General features: G+C 46.3%; 1 protein-coding gene across 2 annotated transcripts in view; it reads left to right on the plus strand.

The window, feature by feature from the left end:
* The window catches only part of MGAT5B (mannosyl (alpha-1,6-)-glycoprotein beta-1,6-N-acetyl-glucosaminyltransferase, isozyme B), a 183375-nt gene that overhangs the window by 46438 nt on the left and 113346 nt on the right, over window positions 1-23591 (plus strand). For both annotated transcript variants that reach the window (XM_025197428.1, XM_025197429.1), the window contains exon 3: window positions 19492-19636. In XM_025197428.1, the coding sequence (XP_025053213.1) occupies window positions 19492-19636 (145 nt within the window). The remainder of the gene's footprint in view (window positions 1-19491; window positions 19637-23591) is intronic.

Raw genomic sequence — 23591 nt, forward strand, 5'->3', positions numbered from 1 at the left:
TCCCTCCACCATGCCCTATGCCTTGCAGGTGTTACAGTCATCACTGTTGTGGCTTCAGCCTCCACCCATTTACTTTAGCTAGGACTTCTAGCTTGGGCCCACTGTATTGGACCTGGCTTTGAGGCATTAGCTCTGATTCGCCCCTACCAGTCACTGGGCTCATGGTCCCTGGTCACAAAATGCTTGCGCCCCTCTTGGGAGCTGGGCCCCTGGCCCCTGTTTGCTCTTTGCCTTGCACTATGCCTGCTCTGGGTTCAGTAATCACTAGCGCCTTGAGCGTGCCCCTGGCAGGGCTCAAGGCAGTCGTGTGCCCCTTGGGCAGTAATGGAAGCTCTGTTTACCTCCCCTTTAAAGTCCCAACCCAAACCGCCGGTTAAACTGCAACACAAACACTAAGCCCCTGGGAAATAACAGAAATAACAACAGTGGAAGCAGCCCTCTACCCCTTTAAGAGGGCAAACCTTTCTTCCCTCCTTGTGCTGGCATACCTCCCAGGCTGGGCTCCTTGTGAGCTCCCCGAGCCCCACTGTTCTTGCAGGCAGCAAAGCAATCCACCTAGTATCCTGGGGTTGCTGGAGCTCCTAATAGACTGGTTTGCCAGCCCCAGCCCCAGGCTTATATCCTCCCCAGGGCTCTGCCCACTTCTTGTTAGCAGGCTGCTTGCAGGTGCCTGCTAACTGCTTTGTTTGCCCTGTTATCCTGCCAAACAGCAGCTGCTGCACCCTATCTGTCTTGCAGTGCTCCCACATTGGACTGCTTTTCTCTTAGAGAAACAGGAGAGTCCCAGGCTCTGTGTTACACACTCGCAGTCCTATCCTCAATGAGTTATTGCTGAAAAGGTTTTGTGGGACTAGCTATGGTAGTTCAAAAGTCATGCAGGGCGAGCGGTCCAGGAGGCACGTTTTGCCCATTAACGCAGGAGTCTGAGGCAGTTCCAACAGCACAGCAGTCATCGTTGCATGAAAAGGAGTTTGACCAGTCTGAAGTTATTGGTTTCCATTTCTTATGCTGGAGAGCAGGGCAAGGGTGGTGGATAGATGGATGAATAGATTAAGTAGACAGGCAGATAAGGTATAAACCACTTAATCAGCTCTACTCATGGCCAACTTAGGTCTGCTTAATTTAACCGATTGCAAGGGAACAGATTTATCGCAAGTGCATTTTGATGATTCTTGGCAATAGATTAATGGCACATTCACCGCAGTTGTGAAATGTCAATTGAAATAGCAGGCCCATGAGCTGATCCGCAGGAGTTTACAGGTGCCAATCGATGCTGCTGGTATGGAAGCCCCGGCATGCAACTCTTTGTTCAGTTCATGCTGCCTCCCTGCTTTATTGTGCTTGCTGAATGGGTCAATCTTTTCACTGGGTAGTTAAGAAATATAAATATAAAATTGATAGTGAATCTTGAAGGTCTCCATTCATATAAACCCAATCCTATACACCCACACACACACACTTTGGGGTACTTTTATCTACAGCTATGGGAATGACCAACCCCCGCCTCAATCCACGCAGCCTAAGCTGTAAGCATCAGCAGGCAGCATTTGAGCTTCAGCCCTTTGTTAGGGGAAGCTGCAGCCCGGGCTTTCTTCCGGAGAGCATCTCAGTGCTGGATCTGATCTCTACCCTTGATCAAGGATCGCTCCAGCTTGCTGACTCCTCTAAGAGTCGCTACAAAGCTTATCTGTTTGGGACAGGGTTGTGACAGATGAGATCATGCTAAGGAGTTTTGGGCTTAACTGCAGGGTGGTTTTGTCACTGAGGGAGACGGGAGCAAGACAGGATGGCTTTGGCTCTGGGTTTGGCCCTGTTTATGTTGGGTATATGGGCTATGATTTTAATGGGTTGCCTGTCAGATGTGGCCAGAGTCATTTGCTCATTGACTTCTTGATCTTTTAATCTGTTCAAGTCAAAATCAATACAGATAGCAAGCAAGGTAGTGCAGAAGTTGGTGGGGCAATGCAAACTAATATTTGCTGCTGAGAAAGCAAAAGAGGAGAGAAAAGTGGATTTGGGAGGCAGGCCTCAGCCACCTCAGGGGCTTCCTGGCTGTGGGAAGAATGATGCTCTAGTCATTAGGATGCCAAGCTAGGATTTGGGAAACCTGGGTTTCAAGTGTCTGAGACTTCCTGTGTGATCCTGGGTAAATACTTTGTGCCTTTGTTCCCCACCTTGCATGAAATGGTTTAGAGAGAGATGATCCTCCTTTCTACCCTACTTTTCTATGATTCTATTTGCCAAGTGGTGAAAATAGTACTGCATGGCCTACAAGAAAGAGAGGGGGGTGGTTCTGAGGAAAAATCCATTAATAATATGTGGGGTGCTTTGATATTCCAGTGATGGGGTGATACACATGCCACAGGTGAGGCAGCAGCCATTTAAGAAGGCAGAGCAACTTTTAGGACTGGAAGCAATTGAAGCGAGTGCAGAAGGGTCCTTTTCTCTCTCTGCATTGGAGAGGGTGTCTGCTCCACAAGGGGAATCTAACGGAGCAGCAAGTCCTTGCTTCTGGGAACGCTCCCTCCTAATGCAGCAGTGTCCTAGACAGGTGCAAGCCATGCCTTGGTGTAGTACTGGGAGCCTGCAGAATTCACAGCAATGCTGACAGCCTATTAAAGCAGCCAGGTAGCCTGACATGATGCGAATGATTGCACTAAAGATGGAAGATTCAGACTTTCCTTGTTAGTGACCGATGAGAGAGGCCTGTGCTGATGGGGAGGGGCACATGGCATGCCTTTGCTGGCGGTGAAGGCAACTGGTGGAACCAGTTGGCTGAGATGAGTGATGGGGGCTGTGCCTGCAATGATCAAGGAGCAACACCCTAGTTGCCTCCATGTCACATCTGCTGCAAGCCAGCATGATCTCCATTTCCCTTTAAACACGGTGCTTCGTTATTGAGGTGCTGGAACGCATTGCTCAGGCAGGATGGATTTATCTGACTGCCTGTCAAACCGATGTGCACTCATCAGTGCCTCTCTGGTTGGTCTGTTGCACACACAACTGTGGCCGTCTCTCTTCCCCCTTTGGAGGTTTTGCTAGTTAGCATCAGGGTGAGGTGCCAGCTGGGGATTCTTGGGGACAAACCTTGAGCATAGGATTGGCTCCCTCCCTGGGCTTCAATCTGTTTTGTTCAGGCTCCCTCTCCACAGCTAGGCCCACCCCAGCCACCCCAGGATGTCACATCTGTCTTCTCAGAGCTGGGAGGGGACAGTATCTCTGGTATCCTTGGTTTGGTCTAGCTCTGGGATGGCCAGCCATGGCCCATGTACCACAGGTATAATGGGCACTTCAGCTACTGTGTGGCATGCAAGCCCTGGGTGCTCGGTAAACAGATGCACCGGAATGGATGTAGGGGAGCAAAGCGAGGTGGAGATGTCAGATGTCACCATCAAGGCCTAGGTTAACTCTTCCCCTGTCCTGCCCTTGCTCTGCTCCACAAAGCTGGAGGCTCTAACCCCTAGCCTCCATTCCAGTGCCACAGGGTACAAACTCTTTCCGTTTTGGGAAATAGCAGAGGGTGCTGTAGGTAAGGACTGAGGACTATCGGCAGAGCTGTGGAGTGAAACAGCTTGTGGCACACCTGCCAGCAAGGTTGGCCACCACTGAGCTAGACATCCAGGTGCCAGCATGACCATAGTTTCAAGACAGCCATGGTGAAGGAAGCCAAGGCATTTCTTTCATTTCACAAGACTTGAAGGAAGTGCTGGGAGGCTGGTGTTTGAACACGTCTACCTTTCCAACAGCAAAGAGGATTGAATCGTCCAGGCCCTTGCATGCTTTCCTGAAAACCTAAGCTGGGACTGGGGGAGCTGGAGCTGATTGTAACTAAGGTGGGAGTCACTGGGGTGTGAAAAACCATCTGGTGAAACTGGAGCAAGTTCTTGACTGAACTTTGCAGCTGGAGATCCTGCAACACGTTCTCCTTCATGCTGACCTGCCTCCCCCCTCTGTCAGAGTTACTGACACCATCCATTAGGGTTGTTGGTTGTAGCTATGTTGGTCTAAGCACACAGGCAGACAAGGTTCTCTGGGTAAATGTGATCTCTTTTATTAGACCAATTTAAATAATTGGAAAAATTGTTCTTTACAAGCTTTTGGGCACAAATGCCCTTCTTCAGGCATAGGAAGAGTCTGCTGGTGTTATAACACCTGAAGAAGTGTGTTTTTGCCTGAAAGCTTGCAAAGAACAATTTTTCCAACTATTTAGTTGGTCTAATAAAAGCTATCACATTCAGCCAAAGAACCTTGTCTGCCTGACACCATCCATGAGATTCATACGCAAGGCCCAAATGGGAAAGCAGAGCTGTATCTTAGCTGCTGTGACAGGGGCACCATCGGACGTCTCTCAGATGAAAAGCCATTTCACTCTTTAGTCACATTTTCTGGGTAGATTTAATACTTGCAGAACTGAGGGACCGGTAGCCCTGCTTAGGGGAAGGCAGGCACTGTACTGGATGCTGTACGACACTGCCTGTCTGAGCTGCAGCACCCCTGTTTTCCAGCCTTGGACGATCCTTCTGTCACCACTATGCAGCTCTGCTGATGGTCCTCAGTCTTGATCTGTGGCACCCTCTGCTATTTCGGTCATGGGCTTTCTATCCACACAAAACTCACTCCCACAGAACTGCTGATGCCTCCCTTTTGTGACCTACGATACCCTCTAGTTCTGGGCTCCCTGCTTCATCCCTCAGCTTGAATGACATGCTTCAAATCTACTGTGTGCTAATTCAGAGCCCACTCCCAGCTCTGCAGTGTACCTCATTGCTGCTGCCTTACTCAGATATCCATGTAGTTGTATAGCTCTGCCAGTTCACCCGTCTCTTTAGACCCAAAGCACTTCATGCTATTCCAGTTCTTCCTGCAGTCTAGGCTTGCCTGCATTCAGATTTCCAACAGTGAATGTAAGTTTAAAGGAGAAAAGAGTTCAGTTCAGTTTTTCATGCCCTTCACATCCCTCATTTCTTACTATCAAATCCTATACTTAGAGAAAGAAACTAAAATGGCAGGGCCTTTTAATTTGGTGGGGAGTAAGAAAGCTCTGATGCTTTAGTATGGAGTTAATTCAGCTGGTATTTTTGGTGGACATAAGTACTATTTTACCGTCTATGAACAATTCTTTCCTTGTGCTAGCGCATTCAGCTGTTACAGGACAGCCAGACAGGGATATGACTGATTTCTGTAAGAGTTAACAACAAATCAGGCATGTTATGAACAACAGAGATGCCTTGTGTAACCACATATTAAATGTCAGAAGGATGTTCCACTACCTTTGAACTATTCTGAGAAGATAAAGGGTAGGAGTGACATGCTGCCTGACTTTCTCAGCAGCATCCCTGCTTTGCTCCAGCTCTGAGTAGCCTGTATAGGCAAAATGGACTCTCATAAAACTACAGGTCAATACAGATTCTTTCAAACTGGTTCCTGGCAGGGATTTGTCTGGGGGTGGTTCACAAGCCATAAGGAACATGTTGCCTGAGTCTTGTAACTTCCCATGAAAGGGAGAAATTAAATTAATAATGGGTCATCTCTATATCAACTCTACCCTTATGGCCTGTTTTTGGTCTTTCAGTAAAGGTAGACCATGATTTTCAGAGCTGCTGAACAGTCTCAACTCTCCCTGGTCCCAGCTACTCCTAGTCTTAATGTGGGTGCTTAGGGAGAAGACTTTTCCCACTTGCATACTGTGAGCAGCCAGCTGTAGCATGTATAATAGGCCTGTATGAATAGGGAACTATTCGATTTGGGTTCAGATCTGGCTGATTTGGATGCCAGTGATTGGATTCGGAGCTCCAAATTGGTTTCCAGCTTTGATTCGGCCAAATTGGCACCGAAGCTTCGGAGCCGATTCAGAGAGTCAGCCATAGGGCATAACGGGGAATCAATGAAATATCTATAACTTTGTTGTTTGTCCAATTTGGATGAAACTTTCAGGGTTAGTAGCCTCTGCCGAGAGCATGAATCCTGCCAAGTTTCAAGGAGATAGGTGCAGGTGTTCGGGGGAAACTGCACCCCAAATTCTTGAAAGCAAAACTCATGTCACAGGTATGTGTTATACCACAGGGGGGTGATAACTGCAGGGGTGGTGGCCCCTGCTGAGGTCACAAAGCCTGCCACGTTTCAAGGAGATAGGTGCAGCGGTTTGGGGAAAACTGCACCTCAAGATGCAGACAAGCAAAACTTGTGCCATGGGTGACACGGTGTCAGGGAGAAGTGAGTATGTTACAGCTTCCCTTCCTCCATGAATTCCTCCTAGGGGTCACTAAATGTGACCTTAGCTGCATGTTCAAAGGCACCGTTCACATCCTATACCTGCAATCCAGTGGTTTAGGTCAATTGTTCACCTGCACCTGCTGCATCATCTGCACAACCTGTCCCCTTACCATGGTGACATTCCCTATCAACATGAAGGAAAGAGCAGGGAATCTGTTAGACTAAGCTCCAGCATTCAATTGGAAAGCACTGGCTAGTGGCTTCCCTTGCTACCTCCCTTAAGTCCCAGGACCCATTTAGGACAGTCTCCTTCTGTCTCTGTCTGCAGTGCTGAATACCGATCAGCTATCATTTGGTCTGATCTCAGTGCTAGGTGATGTCTGTGGACAGTGCAGAGGTTAGTTGACTCAAGAGAATATGAACAATTTCTGGTACTAGCTGTTTTTTGGGGGGAAAGCAAAATATAATCAAACGTTGCTTTTCCAGTAGGATCTGAACTCCTCCAAGCTCCTTTGAAAATCTCCACCTAAATTCATATCTGATCTTCAAAGAACCGGACTATTTGCATGTGGGTTATGCAGAGCTGATGGAAAGGTGATTTCCTAACTCCAGTTCCTCGAGAGTTTCTAAGGGGTCACATGCCCAGACAGTTTATACAAAGATGATGCCAAGATGCCAGGGGCTGTGATAGGAGCGAACTTGGAATGAAGATCAGGGGCTTGATAGAGATCTGCTTCATCCAGCATCTCTGTTTGAGCTTGAGCTACAGGACATGAGTTCCTGCAACTGCTCCCAGACTTCCTTCCTCCAAAGCAAAGCCAGCTAAACTTATGATTTCCAACACCCCCCCATACAGCTCAGTGAAATGGTTTTCAGTGCATTATCCAGTCCCCAAGACTGATGTGCTTTTGTCCTTGTCGTGTTGGGTCTCCTAGTGTTCTCAGCTACTCTCTACTCCTCTGTGGTCTCTTCTATGTTATATTCTTAAAAGTGAGGCTGAACACATCCTGATCTTGCTCCTATCTGACCTAAACTCCACTACCTGTATTAGGGCAGTGCAGGGGGAACCATGGGGTGGGCTGTGTCTACGCTCTATCTGTGTATACTGTATACCACAGAGTGAAACATTCCCATGTGCAGCGAACAAGCGTTCCTTGCTACACCCCTATGTTGGCCTTTAAATAGATAGCCCTTGATGGGACATCTGTGCAGAACGTAATTCATAAAGTGCATGGACACTCCAGTTAATTCACCTTACAAGTACATCTGCCTCTCCTTGGGCTATTCTGCAAGGCTTTAACCACTGCAAATGTCAACAATCCAGCTGATGAATATTCCCCCATTTTCCTGGGATGTCACAAGGGACATCACTCTTTAGGGTATGTTTGCTTTTCCCCATTTTCATCCAATTACTTAGCTATATAAGCTCCTTGGAAGCACCATAAACAATTCCCTTCCTCCTGTTGTGTTTACTAGCATGCCTTATGCAATACAGTAACATATGATTGATTGCAATCATTATTTCAGAGTGCAGCTATGAAAAATTCTGTCAGGTTCGGTGATTGCCTTTAAAGAGTGTCTGCCACTTAGAGAAATTGTCAGAAAGCTGTCATACTTTACCAAACTCCAATTAATCTGTTGAGCAGTTTTACTTGTGTTTTCTTTCCCATCATTGTTTGATTATCAAGGGTAATTAGAGGAGTTCTCCTTTGTAATTAGTGGAGCTGTTTGAATGTTTTGTTTTGCTTTTTAAAAATCCTTATCTGCAAGTATTTTCCTTTTGTTTTAGTGCTTCTGAGTTGAAGTTGGGTTCATATTATTTCTAGTTTGCATGTATTCAAAGATCAATGATGAAAGGTTCACTTTTTAAAAGGATTTTCACCACTGATTTAAAGTGTTTTTTAAAACCCACAAACCATACAGTCCTTAGCACAAACTATTCTTTATCCAACAATTTGTACCAGGAAATACAGTTACTCCTAATTTCTTTGTTGCTGGATGGCATAAAGTTTCAGTCTTCCAGAGAAGAAGAAAAATACTAACATGTATAGTGAAATGTTCATTAACCAAACTTTTAGCTGAGAATGGTTATTTAGATGGCATTAGTGAGAGTGAAATTCATCCCATTGTGGAAGGCCAATGTTAGGTCTATAAAGTGCTAAAGGCCAACACTATACCTGTTCTAATGGTGCGCAGCTCTTGTGCTGGGTGTCTACATGGGTGAGAATGTCACAATGAATAGTATTGTATCAAAATGCATAATCTCCTCTACTACTTGGGCTGTTTCTCCTGCTTGGGCTATTCCTCCTGCTTCTTCCAGACAGTGCTGCCATTTAGGGCCGTTACAGGAAAGGAGATGCAGAAACATTACTGAAGATTTCAAGGGGACCTCTGGAAAATGCTGTCAGCCAAACTATGAGCTGTGGTATGTACTGATGAAGGGCTTCCCTTACATTGTGACCCACCTACGTTATGGAGTGTAGAAAATGGCAGCTTCTCTGGGGAGGTTGGGAAGACAGAGACACCAAAGGAGTAGACCCTTGATTCTGTCACCCCAGTGTAACAACGCAGAAACCAGACACCAAACTGTGATGCACAGCTGGGTATGAGTTACAGTTGGTACCCAGGGCAGCCCGTGGGGTAGAACAACTATTGCATTGCTCCTTACTTGAGACTCTTGGGGACTCAGCCTTTAAGTCTGATATAACAGGATGTAAAACATTTGCATTTGAGTGCCTCTGTAAGAGCTCTGCCTGCCCCAGATACGCTGCAGAGGTGGGGTTTTTTATGACTGGATTTGCTCTTCCCTTGTCAATTCTGCGGGTGTCCAGAATTGCGCTTCAGGTTTAGAACAAATTAATCCTGGCTCTTGCTTTTTTTAAAAGAGTTGCTTCAGCACTTTTCTTTCTTTCTTTTTTTCTAATGAGACACACTTTCCAAGAGATATAGTAATCGTTGCCAAAAAATGTCAAATATTTCTTGTTATCCTTCTTAAGCTGCTGGAACAAAAACCAAAGACTGAGAGAGGCCTTGGGGAAAAAAGAGCTTCAAATTTGGGTGGTTGGAGACAAGGGGGAGGAGAAACACCACTTCCGTCCCGCCATGTTCTGGCAGTGCAAGTGCTGTATGAAAAGAAAATCCAGCGAAGACCATTTTTATTGCTTATTCCCCAGGGTTGTATGTGTGGGGTTTTTTCCCCTGAAAGGAACAAATCTCCCCTCGTCGACAATGCAGCTCGGAGAGCTTTGCTATCAGAAAGGGTCTTGAAGTCTCTCAAAATTACTGTGAACTTGGATCGCTAGGACAGCACTGGGTATAATGTCAGCTTAAGTCAGTGGGAGTGTGGGAAGAGGGCTGTCCTCATGAATAAGGATCTACATTTCAACTCGGGAGACTGGCCTGCCAGAAACTTCTTGTGTGACCTTAGGCAAATTACTGAGACTTTCTGGACCTCAGTTTCTCAGCAATAGGCATGGCTGAGAAACTGAGGTCCAGAAAGACTCAGTAATAAGAAAAGTAATAGGAATTGCTGAGAAGAACTGATAGAAGCTTGGTGCCTAAATGAGATGAGCTCTGTGGAAAATCCTGCTCCATATCATTCTGTGCCTCAGTTTCCCCATATGCACAGTAGTGCTTAGGGCACGGGCAGGCGTAACTGAACACTGGTGTAACTGGTATTACAACTTAAAAAAATAGTGGGCGGACTGCGTAAACCCCTAAATCAGGATAACTGTTCAATCTGGTGGAAGAATTGCTGCTGAAAGATTCAGGGGTAAAACTGCTCTGCTATGTACAGTAATCTGTTCATATCCATCCTAGGATAGCTGTTTGCCAAAGGCAAGCAAATTATTTATTGCCAAGCCACTTCCTAGTAGTGAGGCTCAGCTGAGCCACACACTGTGAGAACTACCCCAAGATAGCTGCAAGTCTGTCCATCCCTGATCATGGTGTCCTTTTATACTGGTATACAGAGTGGATGGAAATTACTTTGGGGGATGTGTTCTGTTCAGTCCCTAGTACTGACCCATCTTGTAGAGGAAAGGGTTGAGATGTTCGTGTGCGTTGGAAGAAGGGTAAATATATCTTGGTATTCCTGAGGCTGTCTAAGGTGATGCAGGGCAGAGAAAACCTTGTTAATAAAAATAAGCAAATAGGTACAAGGCTGGCCAGATTTGCAGGCTGCTTGGTTTGCTTGTGTGACGCCATAGTGTGTTTGCATCCTCTTCTTGCCACAGTCAAAGGCACCAGGGCTGTGTGTATGGAGCTTCTTCAAAGTTACCTGGCAGGAAGAGTGAAAGTGCTAGCAGCTTTTGTCCTTTCTCTTGGAAGAAGGCTGTGCTACAGCCAGTTCCTTTTAATGGGGTTATAAAATAGCTCTCCTGGCATGGCTTCATCCCCTCGTTAAGGACTTTTTAACCAAGAATTCTCCCCTGCCTGCCTCTGCCAGTCGCACGTTGGTGCGTGTGCCTTTGTGAGGGGCCGGCTCTCGGGCTCTGCCTGAGCACTGCCAGCTGCTGCTTAGATTTCAAATAATTGGCAACAGTAAATGACCCCTTTTAATTAAACAAATGCAACCCAGTTAGAAGCTCTATGCAGCAGCCCAGGCTGGAGTGCAGCTGTAAATCACCCTGGCTCTCAAGTTCCTGCATTTGCCTCTGATGAACCCCCATCAGCTGAGATTTTGCACTTGCCTGGCAAACTCATGAAATTACCTCCCTCTCAGCTGGCCAAATTCAGGTGTGATCCTCCCTGCCTTTGCTTATCTCACCCCTGTGAGGTATTCTACCACATCCTGAGTGACCACAGCATGGCTTGGGGAAAAAGGTCTCACGACATGTTTCATGCAATAAATAAAATTGAACCCTCATCATGCCAGCCTTTGTCTCTTCCTCTCTTGTGTCCTGTAGACCATGTCCTTTTGCGAGCTGCAATACGAGGCAACCAAAACTAGTTTTTCTCTGATGGCTTAGCTGGCTACGGAAAGGTGCTATGCATTAAGTGCAAACACATTAAGGCCTATGGTCCCTGAAGTGCTCCCTTGAGGTCCTTTATATATTGTTTTTCAAGGCTGATTTCTACTAGGAGTCACTGGGGGCTGTGGGTCCTCAGCACCTCTGCAAATCAGGCCCATAAAGCCAGATAACTGCAGGAACCAACTAGATTTTCAAAGCCCTGAACTCTGCATGGGCAAATGCCTGACTCCATGTGGAGCCCTCTGCAGACTCGGGGCTGAAGGTGGGACCTAGGAATTTAATTGATATTACGTATTTGGGTTTTAAGGCCTTCTAGGCAGCTTACGACTGGTGGAATGAAACCCTTGACCCTTATTGGCCCCTGTGAAGGGAGATATGCATTCTAATAGTATACAACTGCATGCATAAATCTGTATCCAGAAATGTCTTCTTCATGCCTTCACATGCAGTTGCATTAGTGCATCCAGCTGTTTTGCAAGTGCAAAATACTTGCTCTCTCTCTTTTGTCTCTAGCTCTGTAAACCCCAGTGGTCCTTAACCACTCTCAGTTTACCCCCAACTGTATTTTCACCCATGCTCTGGTAAGTCACAATAAGGACTCTTAAGTCTTGCTCAGTATTGCCCACCATCTTTTCTAGTGGTCAGCTGGGATGGCCTTCCAGGAGACACTTCATTGATCTGTTTTCTGTCATTTCAGCTGTAGGGACAGTACAGATTTGGTAACTTCTAGAGACCATTTCTCTGTAGCTGTGTTTCTTGCCAGGCTGTGATGTACATGGGATGCTACCCTTGGTGCTCTACCATCTTTGGAAGGTCAAGTTTCTAGTCTTTTTTACCATTGCTGAAATTATTTACCTGTAATCATCAGGTTGGTTTTCAGATGACCTATCTGAAATTTTCTTAACTGCTTTACTTGAAATAAAAATGTTAAAACTGTGTCCAGCTCCCAACTGGGAGGACAAGTGGACGAACTGACTGGTATTCCTTGGCTTAGTGAGTCTTACTGGCTGCAAAGGTTTGCTCAGAGGGGTCAGTCTTGTAGCCCATAAGAAGCTCAATGTTAGGGTTAGAAGCCTGCAAGCCTAACCTTCTGAGAAGAGCTAAATGGAGTCTTTTGACATCCACAGAGCACAATACCAGAGGCCTCCATCTGAGCAATCAAGGGTAGGGATCTGCTTTAAATACACTAATTTAGGAATGTGTTTTTTCTGGGTTAATTTGTTTTTTCTTTTGAAACTTGATTTCCTTTTAAAAATGGTTTTGGGAGAAAATCAGAAGCTGTAATATCTAAATGATTGTAGTCAAGAATGCATGACAGCCCTTGATGGCGGGCGTTAGAGCTCTGTGACAGCTTTAAAAGGCATGTTAAGGATTAGCTTGTAATTGCACATTAAGGGCTTTTTACAATATCAAGTATTCACAAGGCTGCTTCAGAGCAAACACTTTATTGCGTGCATCTGTGACTAGACTTATAAAAATACAGCTTGCTGTCCCCAGACTGCTGACTGTGATGCTCTTTTCACTGTTACTATCTGTTGCATCAAGATGAGTCTTTAAAAAGTGTTAGCAGTTGGACCAAGAATTTCTCTCTTGTTCCCGATTGCTGGTTTCCAAGTTGCTGAGTATCCCATGACAAACTTTCCTAATGGGTATGCTCCTCCTAACCCAGAGACTGCTAACAGCATGGTTGTGGGAGTTCTGCCTGAGCTGAAGGGGCCTGGGTTCAATCCCTGACAATAAGATGCAGCATGTGCTGGAACCAGGGGTTGTTAGACTTCCCAATCGGGTCTGAAATCAAATGATGCCTTTTTCTGCTTCACACATTGTCTCCTGTGATACAGCATCTAAAGTCAGAGTTTAGTAGATAAACAGACTGATCAGTGAGTCAGGGCAATATGTGGGGTAGTTCTTTATAACAATGGGAACAGCACTCATGAGATATGAGTATCCCCAGGGCCAGGCCTCTCTTGCAGATACATTTCCATTGCTGAGATGCAAAACACAGGCATATAAAGGTCTGTCTTTGTGTCGTCTAAATGAGTAGAATTTGCTTGTTTTTTGACTTCATGAGAAGTCTGCCTCAGTCACCTCCTCCCACTTGGAGTTGGAGCGAGAGTGGCTTCTTGTTCTGCTTTGGTCCTTGGTCTGTGCAGGATCACCTTTAGTACCAACCTTTCCCTCCCTCCTAGCACCATTATTTTTCTTCACCTACACGCTCTGCAGTGCTGACATGCTGCTCTTAGTAATGGGAAGGCCACTGAGATGTGGAACACACAAAGGGACCAGGTGTGCATAATGCACACATGAAGGGCTGATTTTTGTAGAAGCCCCAAAGAGGTAGGGGAGAAAGGAAAGGGCTGAGTGTGCAACTGCCTATCATTCCCAGAGACAAGCCCCAACCTAAAACCTGGCTTGGGAGCAGCTTCCCCCTCCCGGCCAGAATGCTGGGGCATTCAAAATGCAGGCCCCAATTGTACAGGTCTATTTAGAAATGTGCAGGATACACAACTTATCCATCAAGGATGCCCAGAACACTTCTGATGTGCCCAGCATCCTCTGTTAACCACCCGCTGCTTTGTAAATGAAATGTGCGGTGCCTTTTAAAGAATGCACATGAGTGGAATAGAGGGGATGGGTGTAAACAGGATAAGTTAGGGGTTGCTGTAGTTATTTATTTTTTAACTGGCATGAGCTGAACTGAAGTGAGATGGAAAAACATAATGTCTACCCCCTCACTCCATGCTGGGAATTCAGATTACTAGAAGATGAGAGGACAGGTTGGATAGAAGACCACTGACTGCTTTGCATGGTAAATCCTATTTGCCTTGTCCCTTCCTGTCAGATGGAGCGAGCACTTGGCAAAGTTAGAGAGAGATGACACATGATAAATGAAAATCTTAAGCCCCTTGAAATGTAATTGTGGAATTCACAGCCGCAGGATCTTACCAAAGGAAATAAACCAATACTTCTCAAAATGATCTATGATATGAATGAGAATAGCTCCTGTGGGTAGTTAGAAGGGCAGCCAATCTCACTAGCTAAGCACTGGAGCTTAGGAAGAATTTCCTCCTTGATGATCTAACCTGGCATTGCTCAATGAAGGAACATTATGAAAACTTTGGTATTGAGAGAGAAGGTGTATGGTTCCTTTAAAATAACTGAGAAGGGTCACTGTCAGACTGGATGGACAAAGATGACGTATACGAAGGTATGTAGACACCTAATGATGCAGACTAGCGTCTCAGTCCACATCCTCAAAGGCAATTCACTTGGAACCCCAAGTTCCGCTTTAAAAAGTCACTAAACTCTTGGGTAGTGCAAGAGGGATGTTGTAGCTGTGATGGTCCAGAAACCATTCAAGAGGCAAGGATTTCATAGGGTGATATCTGTTATTCGATCAACTGTGTAGCTGGGATAAAGTTAGACAAGTTTGAATGCAAGTCATTTTTCCTTGGGTCTCTGGCTTTCAGTTGAAGTTAGGTTGGCAAGTACCAGGTGCTCCAGAGTATGTAGATGCCTAAAAAAGCAGATGGGCACTTAGGATTTTCAGAAGTGCCTGAGCAAATTAGGCATCTGACTTCCAATAGGGTATAGCAGGGCTGTTCAATTGGCAGGCTGTGGGCCAGCAGTGAGGGGTTAACATGAGGCCCCTGGGCTCCTATACAGCCATCCTCATTGCTCTGGCTGTAGAAGGGGCTGGGAGCTTTGGGCTCTCCTCCCTCCTCTACCTTTTGCTGCATGCTAGGGGGTGGGATGGCATATCACACATGGTACAGCATGCTTATTGTGCCAGGGGCCCTGAGGATGACTATAGATGTACCCATTCGTGTTCTACGTAGAACACATTAGAACAGACTCATAGTTTCATAGTTGGTAGGTTTGGAAGGGACCTGAGCAGATCATCAAGTCCGACCCCCTGCCATGGCAGGAAAGAGTACTGGGGTCAAATGACCCCGGCCAGGTGTTCATCCAGCCTCCTTTTAAAGACCCCCAGGGTAGGAGCCAGCACAGTTGGTTCCAGATCCTAGCCGCCCTGACAGTGAAGTAGCGCCTCCTGATTATCTAGTCTGAATCTACCCTCTGCCAGCTTGTGACCGTTATTTCTTGTCACTCCTTGGGAGTGCTCGGGGGAACAGGGACTCTCCCAATGCCTGCTGGTCCCCCCCGACTAGTTTGTAAACGGCCACTAGATCCCCCCTCAGCCTTCTCTTGTGGAGGCTGAACAGGTTCAGGTCCCGTCGCTTCTCCTCATAGGGCCTGCCCTGCTGCCCCCTGACCATGCAGGTGGCCCTCCCCTGGACCCTCTCCATGCTGTCCACATCCCTCCTGAAGCACGGCAGCCAGAACTGGACGCAGTACTCCAACTGCGGCCTGACCAGTGTCACATAGAGGATGATGATCACCGCCTTGGACCTGCTTGAGATGCATCTGTGGATGCATGACAAGGTACGGTTGGCCTTCCTGACCGCGTCCCCACACTGTCGGCCCATGTTCATATTGGCCTCAATAATGACTCCAAGATCCTTCTCTGCCTCTGCCCTGACAAGAAGGGAGTTTCCCAGCGTGTAGGTCTTCAGCTGGTTCTTTCCCCCAGGTGCAGTACCCTGCATTTCTCAGTGTTGAAACCCATCCTGTTCTCATGTGCCCACTCCTGTAGCCTGTCCAGATCCGATTGCAGCCTATTCCTCCCTTCTGTTGTGCCCACTTCACCCCACATCTAGTGTCATCTGTGAATTTGAACAGGGTGCATTTTACCCCTTTGTCCAAGTTGCTGATGAAGATGTTGAACAGTGCAGGTGCGAGGACCGAGTCCTGGGGGACCCCACTGCCTACATCCCTCCAGGTCAAAAATGACCCATCCACCACCACTCTCTGGGTGCAGCCCTCCAGCCAATTAGTGACCCATCTGATTGTGTAGGTGTCAACACCATAGTCTCCTAGTTTTTTTATGAGAATGGGGTGAGAGACTGTGTCGACGGCGTTCCTAAAGTCCAGAAAGACTATATCCACTGCGACACCTGCATACGGGGGTTTGGTGACCTGGTCATAGAAGGCCACCAGGTTGGTCTGACAGAACCTGCCTCTGATGAACCCATGTTGGTTGCCCCTAAACATAGTCTCCCCTGCTGGCCCCTCGTGGACAGGCAACAGGATAATTTTCTAAAAAAGCTTCCCCAGGACCGAAGTAAGACTAACGGGCTTATAGTTTCCTGGGTCCTCCTTCCTTCCTTTTTTGAAATCAGAAAGCTCCAGCATCACCTCACCAACATGTGTATTAAGCCTCCCCATGTTTCGTAATGGCTGCAGGGACACTAACTGAGCCTTGTCATATGAGCTTTAGTTAAAGCATCACTGTGGCCATTTTGAAATATGGGGAGGGGGTGTTAATACACGTGACGGTGAGCCATTTTAATTAGAGCAGCTATTCCAGAACTGCTCTAATTAAACACCCCCACCGCCTTACCCCCCACTTCCAAGCATGTGCATTGGCAACCATAGTGCCCATGTGATGTGGTGCAGTAGGGGAGACCGCAGCCAGGCAGCTGAAGGTGAGGCAGGCAGCATAGGTGGTGCGCAGTGTGGGAGGGCTGCAACTCCCATGGTTTGCAGTCCTTGACTGCTAACGCTGGATAGCCCGGGGGTATAAGGCTGGAAGGAGACAAAATAGCTGTGTTCAAACTACCATTTCAGCATTCAGTAGAGAAGCAGCAACACTGCAACATTTTGCAAATTTGTTTTGTTTCCTACCAGAAAGGGGAAAGAATACGGGTAAGGCATTTTGAAAGAAGTATTTTGCCTTTTTAATTCAAAGCAGTGATTTGTTTTTTGAAATGTTGTTCAGCTGTTTTGAAACTATAAAGGAACCTGACAGATACTTGAATCTGAAACCAAATGTTTCATTTCAGATTGAACAAAAGTTTTAATTCAACCTACAATGGATTTCCAGGAAACAAACTATCCAACAAACCAAACAACAATTTGCAGTGTGAGGTAGGCCCCAACCTGCCCAGGCCTGTCTGAAAATCCCAGTAGGGCTCATAGATACTTACGGGTATCTAATAGGGCTGTGCGACGCTTCGTCCCTGATTTGATTCAGCCGAATCTCCAAATCTGAATCGAATCAGAGGACCTCTTAATCTCTCCGAATTGAATTGGAACCCTCCATGTCGATTCGGAAAGATTTGGAGATTCGAACATAGAAACATCTTTAAATGTTTTTTCTATGTACCTCTAGGTCCCACACAAGTGCGGGGCGCTCCCCAGCGCTCTCGGCAGCAGACCTGGAAGTGGACCAGAAGCATTTCCGTTCCACTTCCAGGTTCACCACCGAGCATATTGATGGTCCTCCCCCCCACTCCTGTGGGACACCCCAGCATTGCAGCAATCATGATCCATGCTGCTACCTAGAGGTATGTAGAAAAAACCCATTTAAATCTATGTCTGTGTCTGAATCGCTGATTCTCCGAATCGGCATTGAATCTTCAGATTCGGATTCAGCTGAATTGAATCGGGGACAGTGATCCGAATCAATGAATCAAATCACTGTCCCTGATTTGGGCCGAATCTGAATCGAATAGCGCCCGCTTTGCACACCCCTAGTATCTAAGTATAAAGCTCCCATTGAAATCCATTGATGGTGTTATCCTATATACTAATTTGTCTCTTTAGATATCTATGCACCTTTGAAATTCTGGCCCGAGTTTGCTTCTTGCAATGAACCTGAGGCCCAGTAAGTCGCACCTGTTCTTTTGAAAACTTTGGCGAATTGTATCCAACCTTAATTGCCCATCAAACTTTTTCAAAACCAGACCAGTAGAAATCTGTTATTAACATTCAGAAAGGTCTCAGCTGCTTTCCCCATGAGTGGGCCAGGTTCTAGGATGTGCTGATGTCTCCTGGGAATCATTGGGTGTGTATACACATGATCCCAAGAGCGGGTGGGGTTTGTAGATCTGCTCTCATTAAAGCACCTGGAGTGTCTCGCATATCAACGTCCCTGCGCTACAAAATGGTGGTGGTGGCACTTTATCTCAAGCTCGTCAAACGAGCTTTAGATAAAGCACCCCTGCTGCCATTTTGAAGCTTGGGGATGCTGATACACGAGATGCTGGAGGCTGCTGGAGCACGGTGATTAATTGAGTCTGCTCCAACGCGCTGTAATTACAGCGCCTAAGCAGCCTTGCTGCTTGTGTATAGGCACCCATTGATATCAACGCTGTACCAAGCCGAAGAGAAGGAGAAGTCTCTTGGTGATTGTCTTGGGTGACAATGTGGAGTGCTCCACTCATCCTGAAACACCCAGTCCTGTCTGCCTGTGTTCTGGGAGGGTTTTTGCTTTGCTGGGTTACAGGGAATACAACAGTGTGCAAAAGAAGGTGCAGTATTCCAGACACTTTCCCAGATACGACGACAGCTGTAGGTGGCTGTTGATGTTTTCTGCTTGGCTGTTTCAAGCACAGCTTTAGATTAAGTTGAGTACCATCAAGTGCAACTGATAGATGGCTTGAATTACTTGAAATGCCTTTGGTTCAAAGTGCGAGTCCTGTGTGTGTAGAAATTAGTCATGGGTACTGAAGAGGAATATAGAACCTGAATCAGAGGAAGCACTGGATAGCATAATGGTTTGCTGCATTGGCTATGGGTGCTGAGAAACCTGGATTCAAATGAGATTGGGTCACAAATCAAAAGTATTTGGCCTCACTCTAGCTGATGCATGTTTCATATTGCGAAACCATGACAGAGTTTGATATGGGCTGTTTTTACTTGCATGTACCAGGAACTGCTGCAGCCAACTTCTTAGCATAATGGAGCACATGGGTGGGTTCATGTGCAGGGCAGCGATGGAGGAGGATTCAAACTCAGGTTTCCACTTGGTGAGAGCTCAGCAGTCATATAAAGGGACGACAACAGTTGCTCATGTTGTTCAGAGACATATGTTGTTTGTAGTTCTTTCTAATGCTCAGAGCAAGGGCTGATGTGGGTTGGGACTGAGGTCCACTGGTTGATGGGTGTGGAGTCTGGGTGTGGAATAGTAGGGGCCTGAAGGACCAGTGCTCACAACCGAGGCTCGTTGGCAGAGCTTTGTGGCCCTAAATGGGGGACCACAGAGCCCTCATTGGGCCAGGAACCAAGTGCATCAGCAAGGATGGCTATGGGAGCTTCTCTTCTCACCCCTTACATTGCCCATTTGAGTGCTAATGACCCAGTGCTTTTGTGATCCAACCCTCCCCAAAACTATACGTTGCATGACTTCCTGCCCACTGGCTCTGCACTAGTCTCTCTCTTACTGTTTGTGTGCCTGCAGTGATGGGCGCTCTGGAGTCCAGAGGGGTGCTGCGGAAAATGAGCGACATGCTGGAGATGATGGTGAAGAGGATGGACGTGCTGGCCAGGCTGGAGAACAGCACTGACTTCCGGAAAGGGGAGGAAGCTCATTACCCTGTGGACAGGTCAGTGCAGCAACGGGCATGAAGCTACCATGAATTGGGGAAGCCCCTTCCTCCGGCTGCTCTGTTTCCATGAGTCAACCAACCCCATGCATTGCAGGGCCTAACCCTTGAGAGGTGCCAAGTTGCCCTCGCATCCCAGTCCATTCGTAAGATCTTTCTGAATTGCCAAATCAAGGCAATTAGAGTTGAGGGGGCTGCTGCTATCAGCTGCCACTGTTCTTTTGAGAGCCTGAGCACGTTACCTGTGCAGCAGGGTTCCTGTCTCAAGTCTCTCTGGCTGGAATAATCTCTCGGGAATGGAGCTGCTGCCTACTGGATACAGCCAGCCTAATCAAACAGCAGGCATAATTCGGTATCAAAGTATCAGGCAGAGCCTTTCGGCTCTGGGCTTTGAGACCTTTAGATGCTTTTTAGGCCTCTCCATTTAATCTAGAACAGAGCTCAACCCTGCCTCCCTTCCCTCATTTGTGCTACTTACCTCACTGTGGCATGTGAAATACATCCATCCTCCCCTCCATCCCAGGAGGCAAGGCTGCAGGAAGGATGGTCTAGTGCTTAGCCTGCCCCTTGGGAGATGTAGGCTCTGCCATAGAGCTCCTGTGTGACCTTGGGCACATGGCTGCATGCCACCGTTGTGTGGCCCTGCAGTAGGAATAACGTATTGCCCTGCCCTGCTTCACAGAAAAGTTGTGAGCTTCAAGTGAGTAAAGGCTACGAATACTTGGTTACCATGTGGCTGTGGTAGCCAAATCAGCCCCTAAATACCTACTACTATTAGCTTCATTTCAGAGATGGGGAGAATCTAAATAACTTGCCCAAGATCATGTGCAAAGTTGATGGGAAAGCATGGAGCTTAGCCCAGGTTCCTGCTTAGTGTTGGCTTCACTGGACTGAACATCCCCACCCTCTCCCCGACTAGGGTCAAATCCTGGCTATCAGGGGTCAGGCCCATCTCTAATCAAAACTAATGTGTTTAAAGGAGAAATGCAATATTTTTAAATGTCTTGCATGATATTAAACTTACTTATAGGAAACACTCAGAGAAGATTTTTTAGATGTTTAAGCATCTTGCAGCCATGAGTTGCACATGTTACATATAGCAAACCATAGATATAAGCCTGCCTTATGTCTTCTAAGCCACCTGTGGAGGTCTGGAACACCATAGTAATTGAATGCCCATTTGCTAGGGCATCAAGAGTTCATTTATTAACCTCTTATAAACTATTAATGTATGGAAGTTTAACTTAATTGGCAAGTTTTAAATGTCTTAGTCTTTTTACTTTGGAGTCTTGAGTATTATTACTCATGGATAGCATGCATTGCATAGAGAAGTCTGGTTTAGTAGTTTGAGCGCTGCACTAGGAGTAACAGGGAGTTCAGCTCCTAGTTATGCTAAAAACCCCGTGTGGCCTGTGGTGCATCATTTCATCTCCCTGTGCCCTGTGAAATGGGACTCTTCCTTTCCCTCATCATTATCCTGTCTTATCTGAGGAACAGGCTGTTTTATACCATGTGTCTGTATGGCACCTAGCACAAGGAGCTTCTGATAATCATGAGAGTTTTGTGGCATTTACTACATATGGAACAAGTGAATAATAATGACAGCAGCACTGCGTGGCCATGAGCAGCTGCTCCACCTTGAGAATGGGGAGGGCAGAGCCGGGGAGGAGAACAAGAAAGAAAAGCAGAAATTGGAAGGCATTTGAATCCTCCTTGCATGTAATACAGCTTCCCACAGGTTGTCCTAAGAAGCTAAGCTGCTTCCTATCACTGGCTGTGCACAGTTTAAATCCACAGTCCCCATTTGTTCTCCCTCACCATTTTCTTATGTTCTTTGCCTCCTGCCACTGGAAGTGCTGAGAGATTTCCACGCACTCTTTCTGGACCATTCTCCTCCCAGGGACATAGACACACAGTTCACAACATACGGGTTAAAGCCCCATTAGGACAAGATTAAGGAAACCTACAAATCCCTATGGCTTGGCACCAGTCCAGTCCAGCAATCCAGCCCTGCTCTTAAATAAGACTGAGGCCACCTTTGATTAAGTTAACTGCAAATAACTGGGTGGCAGAGTATTAAGGAGATTGCAGGTTTGCTCAGTTGTTTTTTTTTTTCTCCTCCTCTTGCCTGGGAGCTGTTGCCTATAGATTAACCATCTCTCTGGCTTCTCTTTTGCCACCCTCTGGCTTTGTGGTGACAGAGATTGGGGATATAACACCAATTGGTCATGCCCAATGGAGCCCATCAAATCCCATTGACAAACCTGTACATTTCAACTGTACCTTTCATTGCAATGATCCTAAAAATGCCATACCTCTGCCTGTATCTATCTATACAAGCCTAGTGGGGGTAGGAAGAACAGGTGGGTCTAGTGCAACCTTGTTATAACAGCCCCTTTCCTGGGACTGGGTAAACGGGTAGTTACAAGAAGATGCAATAGAGATAGTCTATTTGCTGTACCAAAATTACAAAATAAAAATGGGTGGCTGCTCTTGGGACTGTTATAAGCAGGGTTTGTTATAATGAGGTTGCCTTATATATTCACTACATACATATTAATATAATACATTCCTGTATGCCACATATATGATGAATGCTTTAGTGCTGCCATGGAGTAGGCAACAGAGCCATGAAATAAACCTGGAAGCACTTGCACCTTGCAGCAGCTCCTCTGCACTCGGCCCATTCCACCTGACTGCCTCCACAAATACTCACCATGCACCAGATAAGAAATTAGCACAATTATGATCATTTTTTAGATGTCCCACTCAGGACCAAAGCCTGGTTGTATGTGGCACCATACAGGCACACACATGGGCACACAGTTGCTTCCCTGAAGAGATTATAGGTTGAATAGACAACGGAGACAGGAAGTAGTAGCATTTCCAGACAAGAATCTGAGGCAGGGAGATTTGGTGGCTCGCCTAAGGTTAGACAGAAAGTCTGTGGAAGAGGCAGGTGCTGAGCCCATGCTCTCTAAGTCCCTTCCCAGCACCTTACCCAGAATATGGTCCTCCTGGAGTTTTGGTCTGCCTCTCCCAGATGCAAAAGCAGTCGCTGCAAACAACTATAGTCTGAAGTTCCAGGTTGGCAATATTCAGCTTTGGTGTAGAGAGATTTTAAATGAAATTCAAACAAACTGCCAGGGCCAGAAACACTTGCTGCATCCCATTATTGGGTTGGCATTCCCAGCTCCCTCTTAATATATATCCTGCATCTATTTTTTGCACCGACAGCTTGAGAGATGCCATCAGACCTTCAAATTGTGACACACTGATTTAACGAAAAGACATTTCACATTGTTTGGAAACACTTTCAACATTTATTAATACTAATTTTTCTGTCGCTTCAAGGCCTGCAAAAATGAGGCTTGAAGCAACCTGGATTTGGAAGGAGAGAGATTTTAGAGCCCTGCATATCTCATGAGGTTAATCTGTCTCTAAATTGTGTTGCAGATAAAATACCTGAGGATGTGGCACCAGGGATGGGGTCATGAACATAAGGCTGGGATTGCCTGCAGTAGCTTCTGGTGGCTTTGCAACTTGTCAGTCAGGCATATCCATCTATATTTACATCTATCTATATTTACATATTTATACAGAAGTTATATTATACAGCAAGTGGCAGCATTATATTAAAGTTGTCCACTCAATTCCAGTAGTCAGTTTTCTTCTGCTTTTTTGTTGTTGTTGTAAAGAAACTCACTGCTTCCATGATGGTAAAAAATGAGTATATGACCATGTAATTAAAGATGCATACACATTGAAGTTGCCTGGGACAAATTTGAATCCAATTCCTGCCCTCTGCAGGCTTGCTTTCACAACATAAACATTTTAAACAGGGCTTTTAATGAAATCTTTAGCTGTGCAACCTTAATTATAAGCACTGCTGCTCATGCTTTCTATCTCTGCACACAGATGCATATGGATCTTTTGTACAGATATATACAACTTA

This window comes from Alligator sinensis, unplaced genomic scaffold (assembly GCF_000455745.1).
Source record: "Alligator sinensis unplaced genomic scaffold, ASM45574v1 scaffold400_1, whole genome shotgun sequence".
Taxonomy (NCBI): Eukaryota; Metazoa; Chordata; order Crocodylia; family Alligatoridae; genus Alligator; species Alligator sinensis.